Consider the following 19,761-nt stretch of genomic DNA (forward strand, 5'->3'; position numbering starts at 1 on the left):
AAATAAGGTTTTTGTTTTCATGTTGACAGGAGTTTTCAGCATACTCGAGCTACAGTCAGAGCCAGTACTCTCCGTATTACAACTCACATCACTACAACAGCCCCTATATAACAGGCAGCAACATCAGCCCTGCAGCCATCACTGCTCCGTTAGCCTATCAGCATGCAGAACACTCCGTCATGCTGCCAAATCACAGCCCAGAATCGCACACAGGTAAGAAACAACAAAACCTTCTTTGGGTCTCTGTTGTTTATATACTTTAGTTTTAGGTTTTTTTATGTTGCTTTTTTTAACATAAAATTAATTACAACATAATAAAATATTACACTTCACTCTTTCTATACCCTAAACAAAAGCACTCTTAACATTGACTGTATTGTACAGGGCTTTACAAAGGAACGCTATAAAAAGTAAGGGTACCATAAACGCAAAGTGAAAAAAAAAGTGGGCCATGAATTAACCCTTGAGGAACACCGCAACAAAGATAGCTGAATCTACTTACCAAATACATACATGATATTTTTTCTGCAGACAATTTTTGTTCTAGTTACTAGTTAATACTTATATATTAAAACAAAGTCTCCTTGATTGAAATGTTTGTATTCTAGGAGAGTACCACCCACCGCCCAGTCCCCCAACCCCAGGTAAAGAGGAGGGGGTCCCGGCACGGAGGGGTTCAGATGGGAAGCTGAGGGGGAGAAAAAGAGTCAGTGACCCTGCTCCACCTCTGGACTCTGATATAGAGGTAAACACACACTCACACTGTCTTTCTGTAAAATATTTGTCTTTCTTTCTCTCCCCCTCTCTCTCCATCACACTTGCACACACATAAACTTTCATGAGGTTAACATTACATATCTGTTATTTTACTGCAGCGTGTGTTTATCTGGGACCTGGATGAAACCATCATCATTTTCCATTCGCTCCTCACGGGAACCTTCTCCTCACGATTTGGCAAGGTAGGCTGATACCACCCTTCCCTTTGTCTTTTACTGTAAGAGGAAGTACGTGCTGTAGCTCATCACACTGTAACAGTTTGTTGCTCTGTATGTTGGCAAAGAAAAACACCCGTGTAATTACACTCTGGTCAAGTCATCCTTTGTCTCATTGCTTATTTTAATAACAGGCAAATGTTTTAGAGTCCCCTCCACCTTTGGGTCTCATCCCTGAGCATTTTCACACGCTGACTGTTTTGCCTTCCTGCCCTCTTGTTTCTTTTCATAATGCACCGGGGTTGTTTAGCTACCCCGGCACCCTGCGGCCTGATTGACAGCCAGCGGGACCTTTACATAACAAGACAGGCGGCTGACGAAGGGGCGGACAGCGGTGCGTTTCTTGGTTTTGGCCGGGGATGCGTGTTTTGAATTCTCACGGTCCCCCTGCGGGTTGACACAAGGCTGATGGGAGTTTGAGAGCAGAGTTTCTGATCGGTTCTTGCCCCCCCGGCGGGCCATGCGTAACGTTGTTTCTTTTTCTTTCTTTCCTGCCACGGAGAGGGGGGTCGAAAAAGAGAAACATGGGAGAAAGAGAAAGAAAAAGAGAGATGGAGCGCAAGAGTGGATGTGTTGAAATGTGACTCATGTGCCAAAAATTCCTGATTCCTCCCACCACCCAAACACCCTGCTGCTGGATCCAGGGAAGCTCAGTTGGATGGACTCTGACATCAAAACTCAGACATGCAGCAGAGGAACTAAATGAGTGACAGCGGAAAAACAGATTAACAATCCAAAGCATTAAGACAGTTTACAAGCCAGTAACACCCCTTCATCCGAAATTTCCTGCCAACTTATCTTTCTTTGACAAGCATGTTGAACTTTTTTTCTGGCATGAATTATCTCCACTTCACCGCTTTATGTCTACCAGCCTATGAAGCTCTTATCATAAACAAATGTTTGGAGCTATACGTAAAGGCAAGTCCGGGCTCAGCGTGCAGGAAAGACTAATGGGCGTGTTGAAAGACAGTTGTTTTCACCAGAGGTGAACAGAGATCCACATGAGGAGTCACTTCCCTCCCCTGTAACTGCTCTTCCATTATCTCATCTATCATACAGCAGCCCTCTCTGTCCTCTATAGTGTGAGAATTTTCTTTCCCCAAAGCTCTGCCTTTCATATCAAACATTCCCTGTGTAAGAGTAAAGGTGGGAACTGAATGCTTGGGTGCCTTTATTGTCTTTTCCTTGCCTTTTTCATTTTTCTTGAATTCCTCTCTGGGATTATGGGGAAAAGGCTTTTATTTAGTAGTCGTTTTTGAAGGAGGGTGATTACAGATAATTATTTTAATTATGAGACAAGCAGGACAATCCTTCTTTAAGCCTTTAATGCCTCCTCCTTCCCCCTTTCAATTCATATCTTCCTCTTCTGGCCAGTTTCTCAATCCTTCCCACTCCTCAATTTTTTCTCCTTGTCATCCTCCCACGCTGAACTTTTTCCGCCCTTTGTCCTTAATTACCTTTTCTTTTTACAGACTTTCATTTGGAGGGTGTTATTTTGTACATGTCATCGTTTACCACACATGTGTCATCAAACCCATTCATATCATTTTTTTAAGCCAGAGGACAGATCTGCCTGTCATTTCAGACGCATTAATCTACCAGTCACCTTTGGCTGACACCGCTCCTCTTCTCCTGTCTCGCTGGCAAAGACGAGCAAACAGTGCCATCAAAACCATACAGCACACAGACACAGACAGACACACACACACACACACACACACACGCACACACACACACACACACACACACACACACACACACACACACACACACAGACACACACCTGCTTTTGTAGTCTTGAACACCACACCCATGCAGTTCGACTGTCAGGCTGCCCACAGATTGTAATTTATGTGTTTTTGCGGGTGAAGATTTATAATTTGCTTATTAAAAAACGGAACCAAAGCTTGTGTTATGCAATGCCTGAGTATTGTTTGGGTTTTTTCCATGTGAAAAGAAAATAACAGAAAGAGGCTAGTGGGTGATGATGGAAAGATATAATGTTGAAAAAAGGGGACATTTCTTTTTTAAATTGTTGGACTGTTTGCCTGCAGAGTCTTTCACTGAGTGGTGAACTCCTCACCATCTTTACTTCACAAAGACTCAGCCTCTCTGGGATACTTTTAGTGTCCAGCCATGTTGCCACTTTACCTTATTAATAGGGAGATTTGATTTCACAACTACTTCTCCAATCTTTTGATGCTGTCCCAGCTGTTTTTGAAAGGTGTTGCTGGGATCATATTCCAAATGGGCATCTCATTTTCCTAAAATTTTATATGTTGTCTTTATGCTTTTTACAACTAATACGGCTTTTAAATGTTTTACAAATCATCACACACTGTTTCTATCTCCAATTTGCACGGTGTCCCAACTGTTTTAGAAACAGGATTGTGATTGACAAAGTGACTTCAGGTTATTGTTTCTTAACTTCTAAATCTGCTGCAGTTATTATCCTCCCTTTCTGATTATTTTTATGGCAATCTGTACAAATGAAAATAAAATAGAAAGCTATTAAATATCAGAAATACTTAAGAATCTCAGGGGGGAATTTGTTGTAAATAACTGTTTATACAGTGAAATCCATCACAATGACAAACAATAACTACATCATAGAGGGTGTGTTAGTTATGTAATTAATAACTACACATTTAAACCCTAACCTTGATCGATATCCACTAAACCGAACCATTAAGTGACGGTGCTCAAACACTTCCATACTGCGAGCTTTTTGCAACATTATCCATGTTAACCGTTGCTTGTCAGCAAGCAGCTTGTGGCCACACACCAGTGTGTTTGGAGTGAACTCGATATACTTATACAGAGTCCAAAGTGCACATTGAAATAATCAAATGGCTTACGCTGATATTATTAGCAGTACATTTTGTAAAGACTCTTATTATCCACAGAAGAAACCCCAATGATTATGGCGATACCCACTAATCATTGCAATAACATGGAAATACATGAGATAAATGAATACATCGATTTTATTGAATTATATACCTCGTCGGTTTTTACCAAGATTCAACCGTTAATAACATCGATTGAGTTGAAGGATGCTGTGAATAATTGAATGAAAGAGAAAAACAATTAAGTGGAGAGATTTGGGTGAAACTGTCTGTCTCGTTCAGACATCTCCAGAATAACAAAGCTCAAAAGGAGGCTCGTGAAGGTTAGACTCAACAGAGACTTTGATTGACAGATAAATATTCACATATGCCTCTCCCCAAAACCTGTGTCAGCCCAGAGATGATGAGTTTGCAGAGATAGTGAATGAAAGGCAGACAAGCAGGCGGCTGCACTGACATGACAAGATTAATTACAGCAGCAAGGATGTGAAATAATAAGGTTTAACTAATTATTTTATAAAAATACCAAACCTCTTAAACCATCAGTCTGCACATAAGCCTGTGAGTCAATTGTTTAATAAATGAATTACAGTAATAAGGGTGCAACTCCTGAAGTGGTCCAGGATTTGTCATTCTTATGAATGAGGTCAAAAACAAGCTGAGGTTTACTGTTTCAGGTTCTGTTTGATTTAGAGATAAAAGTCTTTACTGTGCCTGAGGGGAAATGTGTGACTGCAGCATATATACACAACACATGCCTCAGGACAAAAACATGTCATCCCCACTGAGACACACATTTGATGAATAGGAAGTTAAATGTGTTGAAGGATTCATTTGTTGTAATTTATGTTAAGGAAGCCTTCAAGAGGAGCATCGGATAGCCTGGTGGTTATTGTATGTTTGCGCACCCGATGTGCATAGGCTGTGGTCCTCGTCACAGCAGCCGTGGGTTCAGATCCGACATCAGCCCTTTGCTGCATGTCGTTTCTCCTCCCTCTCTCTTCAGCTGTCCAATCCCATACAGACAAAAAATGGCCCGAAAATATCTTTAAAAAACGAGAAACCATAAAGAACATTTATAATGTGGTCCAACAAAAATCAGCGAAGTTAAAAGTACAACTATGTTTTTTTTAAGCAATATATTAACTATTGTGTTTATTTTTTTATGTGTGTGTGTTTACCAGGACTCCTCTAAAGCAGTGTCTCTTGGTTTGTGGATGGAGGAGATGATCTTTAACCTGGCCGACTCTAGACTCTTCTTCAATGACCTGGAGGTGAGTGTAGAAAAAAAATTTTTTTTCCCTCTTTAACTCGTATCCTACTGTAGGAATTAAGCCTTACCTCACAAAGAAATCTTACTACTTGATTTTCCCCTTGAAGCATTTTTCCCATGTTTCAATAATTGTGGAAATACTAACTGAAAAGAGGCTGCAGTGAGAACATATCAAATGGTACATATTGGCATATTCTTGAGCTGAAAACCTCCCCGGTAACAGCCGAGCAACAGTACTGACATTTTGGAGCTGTTTTTTTTTTTTTTTAACCTGGCATTAGGCACAGTGGCAGTCATTGTAGAAATCCCCTCACATAAATGCATTTTCTATTTGCTCTGACTACAGCATTTTCCTAACAATTTGCTCTCCTCAGATGAGCAATAACATTTGAAGAAGGAGTTAGGCTGCTGGCAAAAGTGCTCTTACAGTAGGACCTTTCCTGCTACCCTAAACTGTTAACATGGACATAGATGCAATCGCTAAAAAGAATGACTCAAGAAGAACTCCCTTAAAAAGCCGTTTTACTACCTGCTAGTGACTGAAAAGTCCCCCAGCCCGCATTCCTCAACAGTGTTCTGACAAAGAAAAAAAGAGATTAGAGAGGGACGTGGAGAGAGAACAAGTACACATTGTCCCGTAATTATAGGTGTGTGTCTGAGTATCGGAGAGGAAAATTAGTCAAATGGGAGGAGGAACAGTTGAGAGGAGGGAAAGGAGCCAACAAAGCCATTTGCAAACCCGCTCCTTATCCCCTCTTTTGTTGTCATGGCTCAGTAAATCTCTAAAGCAGTCGGCCACAGAGGGCTGACAACGGCTGTTAAGTCTCGAGGTACAATTATGTTGTCCTTCCCATGTCAGCACATACGAGCAAATGAGTGGCTGTGAGTGCTGTGAGTGCTGTCATAATTGTAATGCCATCAGACGGCTGCATAATTGTAATTTTTATGGCTGCTTAATCAAAGTCAAAGCTTTAAGTTGACATTCTGCTGTTTAAATGTGGCATATGGTAAATTCTGTAACTTTTTTCTTATTAATTATAGAAAAGGAACAATAACTTCTTATAAGCTTCGAGATTCAGTACATTTTTTAGCAGAGTTCACTTTAGACATAAACAATCGTTCAGCTGCTTTTTTCAAAAAGGTGAAGGAAAACTTGTTCACGCTTTAATCCCAAGTTGATTATATTACTGCAAATTCTCTTTTCAAAGATCTCTAAAAACAATCCATTGGGTGCATAATTTCAGAACTCTGCTGTCAAATTTTTAACTAGAACAAGAAAAAGGGATATCCTATCAGTTTGAGCTGATTTGGACTGTCTCTCGGTGTCTTTCATGCTTGATTTAAATGTTCTCTTACTTGTTTGCAAAGCTCTTAATGGTTTAGGACCGGCCAACACAAGTAAATCTTTGTCTGCCTTTTATAATCCGTTGCTGTGTTTTGGATCTTCTGCAGCTGGTTTTCTAAATGCAAATTATATAATTACTAAATAAAAATGCACCAATACTCTGCAACAATTAACCTCTATTAACTGCAAATTTTCCTTTGTTTTATATTTTAATCTCTCCTTTTTTGTGTGTTTTTTATTCTAAACAATTTTTCTTACATGTTTAACAAACCTTAGTGACGCCAACATACTACCTTTTTATCATCATATATTTGATTGCTTTGTTTTCATACACACTATTTGCTTCTTGTATTTTGTCTTATTATGCCTATTAGTCTTATTATAATTCTATATGTGGATCTAAAGGGGTTTTGTGTATTGTGTGGTCAGTTGTAGCGGCTCTGTGGGGGCGGATGGCACCTGAGTGGGAGGAGGGTTAAAGCCCAGGAGAGTTGAGTTATGTGGAGATGGAGGGAAGATGAGGTAGCGTCTCCATCTGGCTCAAGACGACTGAAAGAGGATAGGAGACCCTGTCTGTCCCAGGTCACCGCGTGACAACTACGAGTTATACTATCACTCTGCTTTCCCACATGTGTGTGCATGGTCATGTGTGTGGATTGACTTGATGCTTGACTCTGGATTAAGACACAAAAAGAGGAGATTTTCTTTAGGAGAAAGTTTATACTAGATGTGCTTATGTTTTTTTAACTTTGCCCAGCTCCTTGTTTTAGTTTTACAAATCCAGTCTTTGTTTTCAAGTCTTTTATTTAACCGCATATCACTTTAGGTGTTTTGTCTGTAGCTGCGTTTTTCAGCTTCATTGAGGTTTTTCTCCCTGCGGACGTGTTGGTTCGATGCATTTTAGACCAATAAAGAAACAAAAGAGGAACAACATGCACACAGTTATGCTTGTCAAAAACAATAGGCCTTTCTTCGGACCCACAATAAAAAAAATGCAGATTTACTCCGGGGTACAGCTCAGTCTCATCTGTGGCGCCTCACTGTCCTATATCCTGACACCTTATTTCCTCCTGCTTGACTTTTATATAAGCTTCTTTTTTTTTTCTATAGCTGCTATCACTCCTACAGGCTCCCCTAAAGATCAGCAACCTGCCTGTGCAGCGCTCCACTCTGAAATAGATCTCTTAATATATCCGCTCTCTCTTTCATTTCCCAGGAATGTGACCAGGTTCATATTGATGACGTGGCATCAGACGACAACGGGCAGGACCTGAGGTAAAGCTTCTCCTGTGTTGCTGTGCTTAGAGACAGATTGTGCTGTGTGGCTTATGAACCAGACTTGCCCTCTGGGTTTTTTAGTGCACAGGAGGAAGCGAGACGAGGAGCGTGTGGGTTTCTCTGCGTCTGTGTGTGTTCATGCATGCAAGCATGTGCATGTCTTTTATTTCCCCTTGACTTCCACAGCAGTATAATATGTCACAGGATTATCCAACGCTTTCATTTCTCATCAAAATTTCTCTTTATCATTCCCTCTGTCTCCCTTGGTCCAGACATTTTATTATTGCATAAACTGGTTGAAGCACTTTTGGGTTCTTTCAGGAGTGATTTGAGAAAGAGCCAGACTGTACTGTTTTGAAGTATTTATTTGATTAAACTTGGCCTTTTTAGATATTTACCCATGTCTCTCTGCTGTATATACTGTATGATCTCTTACTGACAAAGTTTTAATCACCGCTGAAAGTCAGTGTCAAGGTTTTTCAATTTGAAACCCCTTCTTGTCCATGAAATGTTTGTGGTAGCACTGGCAAAAGCCCCTACATTTGATGAATGGTTTAAGCAAAGTCCTCTTGTTCTCGACCCAAATGGTTTGAATAAATTCCTAGAGCTACAAACTGTATCCATGAATGCAGTTAAAGCGATACTTCGAGCGTCCCCTCTGAAACACAGATGATACTGTAAGAAGAAGCCCTGGAAAAAATGCAGCTCATGTCTATATGATGTATATCCTGACTGTTTCCTGTATTGTGATCCTGCAGCACTTACAACTTCGGCTCGGACGGCTTCCAGAGCCCAGCGGGGGCAGGCTCCCTGTGCCTGGGGTCGGGGGTCCATGGAGGGGTGGACTGGATGAGGAAACTGGCTTTTAGATATCGCAGAGTCAAGGAGATCTACAACACGTACAAGAATAATGTTGGAGGTAAGATCCGCTCTCGTTCCATGTCGACAGCTGTGTAAGTTATTTTGTCTGAGGTTTGCTAAATGTTCTCTCTGCCTTAATAGCTAAATAATTGAGTAAATAATGAGACAAAAAACAGTAGTAGGATATTGTCATGATTTATCATTATGGACACATGCAGATTAGCACTCCAGCTATTTATCCATCAGTCCATTTAAAGGCAACTATCTGGATAATTTATAACTAGTTTCAGCATTAAAAAAAACATACACTAGCTTCCTAAATGTAAAGATGTGTGTTTAAATGGAGAATATTTTAGACATTTTAGACAGAAAACTAAACAATCAATTAAATTAAATGATCACTAGTTGCAACCCTGGTGCAAGTATTGCTCTTATTAACCCCTTCTAGACCACAATCTAACAGTCCTGGTCAGGGACGCCCATAAGGCCATGAGGCCCTTACCTAACGACAGGTCTCTATTCTAGCGTCCAAAGCCTCATTCATTTGCCAGGGATTTATCCTTAGCTTTTGCTTTAGCATGTTATATAAGCTTCATCAGAGAAGTGCATCCACTTTGTTATCAGCATGTCTTTAATAAAGGGTTTATTACTGACATTTTTAAGGTTTTGGCTTGGCAGCAGACAGTCTTGCCTTCAAAATGAGATCTCTGTAGATGAGACCTTTATGTTTGAACAATGAAGGATCAAGGATTTTACCAAAACTGATGCTGAATCTTGTGTTTGTCCCTGATGGGCAGGTTTACTGGGCAGCCCAAAGAGAGAGGAGTGGTTACAGCTGAGGAGGGAGATGGAGGTGCTGACTGACCTGTGGCTCACTCAGGCACTTAAAGCTCTGGCTCTCATCAACTCCAGGTGTGTTCATCCTACCGTGGCTTAATTTAAAAATAACTATTAGCTGTAAAAGATCGGGGTTTTTTATTTTTCATTTTGTCAATGTCTATCTATGAGTTGAAAGAATCTTAGCTTAAAGTGTCTTCTGAGCTGTCATGGCTTAACTGCAATAAACACGTTTGTGTCCTGTTGCAGGCCGAACTGCGTGAACGTGTTGGTAACCACCACACAGCTCATCCCTGCACTGTCCAAAGTGTTACTGTACGGTCTGGGCTCAGCGTTCCCCATAGAGAACATTTACAGCGCCACGAAGACAGGTGGGGAAAATAAAGACACAACACTTCAGAAAGAAAATGACAATCTTTCTCTGTTTCTGTTGCCAATAAAATAAATAAACTTCCATAAAACCTTTCTTCATGAGTTATTATTTATTCTTCTAAGCAATTTTGTCTCTCTTTTATAGGCAAGGAGAGCTGTTTTGAGCGAGTCTCTCAGCGGTTTGGTCGGAGAGCAGTGTATGTGGTGATAGGAGACGGAGCAGAAGAAGAGGCTGTGGCCAAGAAGGTACAACTCAATCTCATAATTTAGTGCTCTGTGTTTAAAAAATGGGCCTCAACTAATGAGTTAACTTAAATACATGTTCAATGTCAAAGCTTCTGTGCCTGAGGTTTTCATTTATTTATCATTTAAATGTTGTTTTTCCTGGATTTGGCAGTTCAGCAAATCCTCCTTGTGCATTATAAGCCAACATGTTATCTAACACATATACTTTGTCAAATACTACAATCCCCCTTCAAACCACAGCCCATATTTCACATCTGCAGTGCATCCACAGGAGCACTACAAGCTGCTACAGAATGTTGTGTTAGGTGTGCATGTTTTACATCAAAACTGTGTTTGACTTTGATTTGATTTTTTGTTTTCTCAGAAGAACATGCCGTTCTGGAGAGTTTCCTGTCGGGCCGATCTGGAGGCTTTGAGCCATGCACTGGAGCTGGATTACCTCTAGAGGGCGCCAGCTGTCTCATTTTGCTCTTCCAACCCAGAAACGTGAGAAGCTTCTGAACTCATGAGTGCAGCTCTCAGATGAGTGTGCACCAGAAGAGACTGATTCAGAGCCAGAATTGCTTCTTCTTTTTTTAAAGAGGTTTGGTGATTTCTTATGAGCACCCAGGTGGATATTTTGACGCTAAAAGCCAAAAGAACTGAGAGGATTTCAAAGCAAGGCTGCATTCAGGACGCGTAAACATGGAGCCAAAAGGACCGAAATAAGAGACCAAAGTCACACAAAGGACCAAAACTTCACAACTAACTCCAAGGAACTATGGCTTTTACTGTTTATTTTTAAAATGAATTTCTGCTTTTAAATTCAGTCCACCTCATCTTTTCGAAATGTGGTCCACTTTTTATGCAAGAGAAGTGATGCACTGATTTGTCTATTGAACACAGAGAGTGCTGTATCTGCATGAATGGACAAACTCAAATTGTTGTTTGATTGTTCTGCCTTGTTTACTTTGATATTTTATGAGACTTAAATCATATTCCACTCAGAGATTAGTATTTTAAAGAATTAATTAGAAGCAAGATTTTAAGAAATGCTGTTACGTGTAATAGATCAATTAGATTAATCTCGAGACAAATGTCAGATAACTTTCTCCTTTTTAAAATAGTCTGATGTTCTTCACCATGAAAATGTGATCTATTTATTATCAGTTTAATTCACAGCACCAAACACAGTTTAAAAGCTCCCTGCATTAAAAAAAAAAAATAATAATCTCTTTTAAAAGACTGAAAGTATGTTCTTGTAAGAATGCTTTAATCAAAGCTTGTGTAGATGATGGTTTGTTACAGGCTGGAGCTCGAATCCTTCCTTTAGATTCCTGTTTGTAAATGTTGTCATGTTTCCACATCTCCTTCTGTCCCTCTTTCATTTCTCTAATAATCTGTAAAATAGATGAACTGGTCGTGCATGTGCCCGATCACACTGCCTGTCGGCTCAGCTTTGATTTGTATATAATGCTTTATTGTCCCTTTGTTTTGACAGACAGTTAAGATAGATTAATAAAGATAAATTAATTGCATTGTGGGAGAAATGTGTGTCGAGATTCATTTGATTTCACAGCACTACTTCTCCAAGAGGCGCATGAAACCAGAGGAAATGACTAACAAAAAATATGAAATGATTCCTTGAGAAATACGTTCAGTTATCAAGAGGTTTCAAACTAAAGTGATCTTTTTTGAGGAAATGTCTCCCTCCTCAGGGCAGGAAAGGAACTGCAACAATATAAACTCACATACACGCACATACAAAAATAATTTAAAAAAACAATTTGTTTAACATTTTGTTTATTAGTTTTTAAAAAAGATTAAAACACATTAAAAAAGTACAATAATCTTAAAGGTATTTTGCTGCAGCTTTTGAATTTCAAGTAAAACTCCAGATAATCTGGTACAATGTGATAACACGGCTCAAACACATAAATAGCAAAATAAATAGGAACACAAATAAAGATAATTTACATTCACAAACAACAAATTCCGAGACAAGATAACAACAATGTCAGAAATGTATAGTAATGTTTCCCAAATGTGCAAGGCACAGAAACATGATGAAATACAGCTTCAGGCTCTGTTGACAGAAATCATTTTGAAGCCTCTGATGGTGGAGTTCATGTTTGTGAGCGACAGACTCGCCTGCAGCATCTTTGTTCCCCCCATGGTGGGGACGAAGGTGATGCTCTGCTTCACTCCTCTGCCTGGAATGAGAGAGGGCATCCTGCAGGAGGACACAAAAAAAGAGTTAAAGAGTTAAAAAAAAAAAGAAAACGACATTAAATATAGAAGTACATTAAGTTTTGCTTATATATAAGGTTTTTATATAAGGTTTAAACTTAGGGACCATTTAAGTTTGATACTGTTAGTCTAATGTTGTTGCAGCGGCCATCTTTAATGCTTAAAACTGCCCCCCCCCCCTTTTTTTAAATATGCACGTGACCAATTTAGTTTATTACAGTCAAGATAAAAGAATTCCCTGTGAATGTCTTAACTTAGCACACATTTAAACATGATCCTTTTGTGAACTAATTTGCATGCAGCGGGGGAACATTCTGTTATAGCCGCACCTTCTTGAACACTCAACAAGAACAAGTGTAACATTCCTCAACAAAGACATACTTTACTGCCGTGTAACGCACACTGACACTCCTTCAATGACTGAATTCCTTCGCTCATTCAATGTGCAGCTATTACTGATTTGCATGAATAACTGGGCGTCTGACACATGAAACATCCAACTTGGTACAGTAAAAAAAAAAGACAACAGACGAGTGTTGTTACCTGAACTGAAGTTTTCCCTGGAGCAGCCTGGCCCCGACCACAGTCAGTACTCCACTCACAGGATGAGAAAACGGGTTAGTGAAGGTCACTGTGGCAGTCTGCTTTTTGTGTGGCGTGATGGCGTCCTCATCTGCAATCTGAAAGAGAAAAAAAGGTGAAGGGAAATTACACATCAGATTCATTTAACTGTAAATACTTTCTGTACCTTTCCCAAAGCTGTTCTGCTCCCGTGATTTGGAAAATTAACCAAAAACAGAGATGCACTTCTGAACTGGAAAGGCGGTTTGGTTTTAATGCTTACAAGTCTGCCACACTATTTCTTCAGTTTGAGACACCAGCATGGTTAATATCTTTATTATTACTTCTGTCATCTCTTCTTCTGCTTTGGTTCTGGTCTCCTTGGCTCAATAGATTGTTGATGCATTTCTGTTACTTTGCTGGTTGTCTATATTCTCAGTTTCAACCTCAACTTCATTGATATAACTTAGGAGAAAAAAGGTCTTGGACTAGATATGTTTTTAACTTCATCCTACACTTGTATTAAATGGAGACTGGTGAAAAATGCTGTGTTTACAGATTGCATGATGTTAATGCTGTTCGTTTATTTTATTCTATTTTCATCGTGCTTGAAATATATGAATACAAATTCAAATATCAAATATGACGTCGATTGTGAGCCAGGTTTGGTCTCCTATTTTAAGCATGACACAATCATCAAAGAAATTACATTATCACTAAAACGTATTGATGCTGCACCATCACATCTTCCCGCAGCTTTGTGAGTCATTTTAGAAATCTGGTATTTATAAACAGGTACTGATATTACTGCTGGGTGAAAGGGAATATCTCTTCAATCTTACATCACAAATAGAAAAAGTCAAATATCTAATACTTTAAGTCTTATTAATCCAGTCCAAACAAAAGGGACTTTGCCAATAAACATATCAGTGAGTAATGTTCAGAATCTGTTTAGTGTTGTAAAGTACCTGGATGTTGAGCTGTGGACTGACGATGTTGAACTCCTCTGAGGCCAGGACTCGCTCGTGGCTGCCCATGTCCTCCAGGACCACAGCCAGGTTTACGTGGTCGTCTCCCACCACGTCCTCATACTCGGCTGGGAGGATCTGCTGGTGGAGAACTTTTTCTGGAAAAGGAGTAAAAAAGGACTGATATGTAACCAACAACAGTGATTTAAAAGTGAACATTTCGGTCAGGGGGATAGGTGTAAAGTGGATTTACCTTCCATGGGGGCCAGTTGAATGACACCGTGGGTTTCCCAGAAGGTGTCTAAGGGGCTGTTGTTGTACTCTTTAGCCTGGGCGTTCAGATGAACCTTCATCATTTTGAGGGCATTCGTCTTGTTGATGATTCTCACCGTGAAGCGGACGGGCTCTCCCGCAACAGGAGCTTTTTCCAGGTTCAGGAATACAAGTATGCCTGTTAAAAAAAAAAAAAACATTTGAATGAGATTTAAAGTGTCTTCAAACAGAAACTGAGTGTAATAGATGTATTCAGATATTAGAATTACCTTTACTGCAAGTTGAGTCGCCTGAACTTGAGGAACTTCTTGATGAAAGTGTTGAAGTTGGACCTAAATTGAGAAAATTGAAAGACAAATATGAGCTAAAGAAACATGATGCCACTTTAAATCCAAGTGTTGACATTTACAGATGAGTTCTCTGTTTGTTTTTTTGCTCCTACTTTTGACATGTTTGTAGTCTCCTGTGATGTTCTGGTGTCTTGAGTAGCCGATAGCCTTGGTGCAGATAAAGGCCCCCACCCTCTCTGTGTCTTTGCTGAATCCGAGCACCCGATCCCCACTCAGGACGGTCATGTGGATGTCGGCATTCACTTCTGCGTACACAAACGGCACGTCAAATGGCAGGTCTATACACCGATCTTTGATTGCTTTGACAGGGGCCGGGCCGCAGCAGAACACTCCTGGGACAAAAGAGAGAAAAGAAGTTTATTGACGTGTTTGTGCAAGAAAAGAAAAAACAAGCACAGAGATGACTAAAGGAGAGATGATTCTTCTCACACACCTCCACTCCTCTCCTGGGGGGTCGGGTCCAGAACCTGCCATCCATCCATTCCTGGTGCAAGATCCCGGCGGGTCATCCAGCACTCCACCCAGACATGGAAGTTCCTGTTGAGAAGAAACCAAAATAAGACATAGGAGGAAAATCAAATGTGATAATACGATACGATAAAAGACAATGTCTTGAAACGTTTTCGAGGGGGGCATTTAAAAAGCGAAAATTTGATGATTCCCTTTCAAAAAACGGATTGAAAATATCAATCACCACGTACCAGATGCTGTCTTTGCTGAGCTTCAACTTCTGCCCTTGTTCAGAGTAGAACTCCTCAATCACCAGGTTGTCATTTGTGTCGTGAGCAGAGTTGAAGTTTGTGACGACGCGGCAAGGAATACCCAGAACTCTCATGACTGATAGATGTAAAAGACAGACACAGAGGTGTCACAATGATATCTGAACATTGCATCTTTGAAAGAATGAACACGTCTGTGATCAGAACTGATAAAACATATTAAGTAATACTTGAGGTTAAGGTCTGGTTTTTGAAGATTGTACAAAAAGTACAGTGTGTGACGAGTGTTTTGTTCATACTGTCTTATGAAAAAAGTTTGATAATGATGTTTTTATTCACCTGTGCACATGACAGCTGCAAACACCCAGCACTGTCCATACTTGACTGGGCTGTAACCCGACTCAACCCACTGTCTCAGGATGTCCCCACTCCCAGTCCACATGGAGGGATTCACCCCATCTTTAAAGTTACCGGCCCACTTTCCTTTGAGAACACCACGATCGTCTTCACTGTTGATCTGAGCATTTAAAAAAAAGAAAAGAAAAATGTCATCTTTGAGTTCACATAAGATCATAAAAAAACAGGCAGTGTCACTTCACACATCCCCTCTGGTGATTCTGATCCACCCTGGCATCTTAATAGCTACTTCTTTTCACTGTGAGACTGTAACAATTACAGTGATCCATCAGGTAACTGTGTACTCTGTGTTCAGACTTTGACAGAAGGCGTGTTTTAATCTTTTCAACGTGCAGAGCAAACTGTCCATTTCAAGCCACAGCATGTTTTTAATAAGCAGCGATGCTCATGTTGCCACGTGGAGTAAACAAAAACACAGGCCAAACTGAACACTGAGAGGTAGTGATTTATACCGCTGTTGTTTACCAGTGTGATGTGTTTTTTTTATGATTCTGTTCTGAATGTGCTCATCCTCACCATGGCAGACACGACCCGGCTGATGTAGACCGGCTTGTTTCGGTTCAGGTTGTCCTGTCTTCTGTTCCTTTGGTGCTGAGGGCTGACTTGGAGCAGATCCAGGCACGCCTCCAGAACACCAGGCTCATACTTTAGAAAGAGGGAAAGAAAGAGAGGAGAGAAATAAATTCACAATCGTGATGTTCAAGGAATATTTATGGATTCATGTATGAGTCATTTGTCTCTCATAATGCTGTTTTTTTTCTGTTTTGTTTCTCAGTGTCTTGTAAGTCCAGGTGGGCTGGGCACCTCTTTTGACATTGAAATAAAACTGAGGCCCCCGAAGGCTCAGGTAAAAAAAAAAAAAAAAAAAAAAAAGCCATTCCCATGGTTAACAGATCTGTGTGCACAGATTTGCAAACTGTTGGCCCATTTTCCTAACTGTGGTTTCCTAGTATTATTTATAATCTGTGGGTACAAATTAGAAACCATGCACATGGATTTGTAAACAGTGGGAAATAGCTTTTTATTAGTTTCTTACCTGAGCCTTGCAGGGCTCCGTACCATTCTATACAACAGCTCTACAATGATTACATTAAAGAGATTGAATAAAGCAAGAGTACATTTTTTCACATTTTCATACCTGATCAAAGGACCATGGTCTCGATACAAGGTTCTTAGCCGTCCCCATAAACAGCAACCCTGAGTCGTTCAGGACGTACTCCTCTCTCTGGTCCTCAAAGGGAATGTACACAGAGTCCTCTGCAAGAAACACCAAACATTGAGTTCATCCAACTTGTTTGCATACAAATACGCTTCCCTGTATTAAACATAAATACTTATTTATAAGACTTCAGCTGCCATACGCGTTTCTATTTTGTCCTTTTTTTTGAGAGATGGTGCAAGACATTTGCTCTGATGAATCCTTACATCACAGGTATGACTCATTAAGAAAGAAACAGAGCACATCACCACTGTTACTGTAGCAGAAAGACTCCCATAAAAGGTGATAACTGAATGCAGAGCATCATCATGATCTCATTCAGCGACACAAACCATATCCATGAGTATATTTCTGATTGGCAAGCTCACTAAAAATGTTGACCTAAATGTTTACATTAACTTTAAGAAGCTCTCAAAGCAATAAAAACGGTCTCGTCCTTACCTCGACACCAGGGATTGCAGAGCAGGGTGAATTTGCTGAACGCACGTCTCCCCTGTTTGCCCTTAATGAACACATACAGCTGGAATCTGTAGCAGCCCACTGAGGCGGAGGCAGGAGAGGAGATGAAGATGGAGGGGTTCGTGAGGTCCAGGCCCTCTGGGTCCATGTAGGCTTTCCAATGAGAGGAAGAAACCTTTTTGGAGAAGGTGACGGGCATCACCACATACAGCCGCCCTGAGGAGAAGGAAACAGAAAGACAGTTAGGCAAAGGAACTTCAATTTTAATTTTAGCTTTTAAAACTTGACGCTTTCTATACAAGGACTAACTACCTAGCATAACTTTGATCCTAATGGAGTCGGTCTTAGAGTTGAAGGGTCGGCCCTCCAGCTGCAGGCTGATTCTGAACGGGGCTCCTCTCCGCACCACCAGGGCTTTGGAGTTGCTGAAGTCCTCCGTCCTGTGTTTCCCCAGGTTCTCAGATTTTTCCAGGTTGACATTTTTAATACGTAAGTCTGCAAGAAAAAGTAAATATGAATCACATTTCTGGAGGAAGAAAACGAATGAATAGGAAACCTAAATCTTTGGAAAATAAAGGAGAACTAAATTGAGTTTCAGTGACGAAACAAGAAGAAATAAAAAAAGAGCTCACCTTCCATCTGTTAGTGTTTCTTTGTGCTGTGTCTTAATGTCCCTTCTGTCGTCCTCTCCAGCTATTTAAACCTTTGCTCCACCCTCTGAAAGCAGGTGGTGGTATGAAAGTTGAACTGGTTTTCCTCCATGGTTGACAAGGCCTTGAAAGCACGCACCACCTCAGGACAAACCCCTCCTCTTTGTCCTCTGTTCCTGATGTTCAGTGTCGTGCGTAAAGAGCAAAATTGGCTCTGCATGAGTAATCAGACTCACCCAGTCAAACAGAAGAAAAACTGTAGAGGATTGCGTTAATCTGGTGAGTGGAAACTCTTGCAACATAGTGAACATGCTGGACATGTGCATCATAAATCAATCAATCAATCAATCAATCAATCAATCTTAGTTTGTATAGCCCCAATTCATAACAATTGATATAGGAACAAGCAGGAGTATATTTCACTATTTTAGACAGCAACACTTTAATATTTTATATATTATATTCATATTTTATATATAACATATATTATAAGATTTTCTTTGTTCTTTTGTGTCACTATTAGTGGATCAGTATGGCAACATAAATCTGCCCTTTTGATTTTGTAAAAATTTGATATCATTCAAGTTGGTTGCAAAACTGTAGCAGGAAATCAGGAAGCGATAAAAGCTTTTGTTTGACACTCAGCTCAACCGTGTTAGACGTTCACCACTGCCTTCGACTCAGTTTGAAATTAAGTTATTAAGTTCCTGGGTTTTGATTTTAACTTTCATTTTTTTCTATTCACCAATCAGTGGCATTTGTTTGACTGGCAATGACTTCCAATTAACTAATTCAATTTTTTAAATGTCCTAATCTTCTTATTCAGGCATCAAACTTGTTTTTTCTCAACAGATTTTTTGACTTGGTCTGTTGTCATTGATGTTTCAATAAAGCAGAGTAAATAATTAATGGAATTTAATTTTCAGAGAATGAAGACTGTTTCCTGTTTTGCATCATAAAAGAAGTCTTCCAAAGAAAAAGGCATGATTGATTCAGATTATAGGTCAAGTTATTGGCAAAGTACTGTATGAGCTGTATGAGCTGAGACATGCAAGCAAAAACACAACACAACACAAAAACACGCCCATTGGCTCATGTCCCTGAATGTGATGTTGATGTGTGCAGACACCGATCATTTTTCCCATAATAAAGGAAAAAGAGCTCATGTGCAAAGTTGTGCATCATAGACATGGCAACCAGCAGGATGAGTCTCATTAATCTTTAGCAAAAGTAAACCCGATTACCTTTTTCTGGTTTATGTTTATCTAAAAAGCTCACAAACTTTTACTGTGGAGTTCATGTTTACACCATGTACTGTTCTACCACTACAATAATGGGTATATAATGGGCTAACTTTGTTTTCGTTTAAATTACAATTTGTCTTTAGTCACCAAGTCACTTTCTTGAAGTGATACTTCACGTGGCGTCGGTTAAAACATGCAAATAAAATGGACGACAAGCACGCCCTGTAATTGATGTTGATGCTCTGAGACACGTCATTTTTAGAGTCTGGTAGTCCATGTGCAAAGCTGTGCATCATTGATGTGATAACTAATAGGAGCTGTGTAATCCTTTTAGGGAGCTCTTGAATTCAGATATTCAGCTTCAAACTTTTTTAGACACAAATGGCATCCTTGACGTGTTGTCATCTGGTTGTAAAGCGCTGAAACTGCACTTTCAAAGGTTTTAAATGACCTTTTATTAATTGTAGATTCTGGGGAATCAGTTTTAGATATCATAGCTGCTTTCAGAGCAGTGGACCACAACATTTTAATTTCTTATCTGAAGAATGGAACCACTCTGGTCTCACCTGGCCAATAGAAGTTTTCTGGCTGCCTTTGTAATTTCACATCCTCCCCAGCC

The 19,761-nt window shown here is 40.0% G+C and overlaps 2 protein-coding genes across 3 annotated transcripts in view; one reads left to right on the plus strand and one right to left on the minus strand.

Moving 5' to 3' along the window:
- Positions 1–11,570, plus strand: part of eya2 (EYA transcriptional coactivator and phosphatase 2) — a 28,325-nt gene extending 16,755 nt beyond the window's left edge. For both annotated transcript variants that reach the window (XM_061043318.1, XM_061043319.1), the window contains exons 7-16: positions 30–213; positions 609–745; positions 876–959; positions 5,026–5,115; positions 7,676–7,734; positions 8,496–8,656; positions 9,396–9,510; positions 9,685–9,806; positions 9,953–10,053; positions 10,418–11,570. In XM_061043318.1, coding sequence (XP_060899301.1) covers positions 30–213; positions 609–745; positions 876–959; positions 5,026–5,115; positions 7,676–7,734; positions 8,496–8,656; positions 9,396–9,510; positions 9,685–9,806; positions 9,953–10,053; positions 10,418–10,498 — 1,134 coding nt within the window. In that variant the 3' untranslated portion in view covers positions 10,499–11,570. The remainder of the gene's footprint in view (positions 1–29; positions 214–608; positions 746–875; positions 960–5,025; positions 5,116–7,675; positions 7,735–8,495; positions 8,657–9,395; positions 9,511–9,684; positions 9,807–9,952; positions 10,054–10,417) is intronic.
- Positions 11,571–11,855: 285 nt separating this feature from the next.
- Positions 11,856–18,006, minus strand: tgm5l (transglutaminase 5, like). The gene is made up of 14 exons (XM_061043317.1): positions 17,881–18,006; positions 17,561–17,743; positions 17,231–17,464; positions 16,709–16,827; positions 16,087–16,215; positions 15,493–15,670; positions 15,136–15,271; positions 14,868–14,971; positions 14,527–14,766; positions 14,354–14,416; positions 14,065–14,262; positions 13,812–13,969; positions 12,826–12,962; positions 11,856–12,265 (listed from the first exon to the last, which is right to left on the minus strand). Exons 1-14 carry the CDS (start codon positions 17,885–17,887, stop codon positions 12,112–12,114), a joined length of 2,040 nt encoding a protein of 679 aa, XP_060899300.1. The 5' UTR covers positions 17,888–18,006; the 3' UTR covers positions 11,856–12,111.
- Between the last annotated feature and the right edge of the window lie 1,755 nt (positions 18,007–19,761).

This window comes from Labrus mixtus, chromosome 7 (assembly GCF_963584025.1).
Source record: "Labrus mixtus chromosome 7, fLabMix1.1, whole genome shotgun sequence".
Lineage (NCBI taxonomy): Eukaryota > Metazoa > Chordata > Actinopteri > Labriformes > Labridae > Labrus > Labrus mixtus.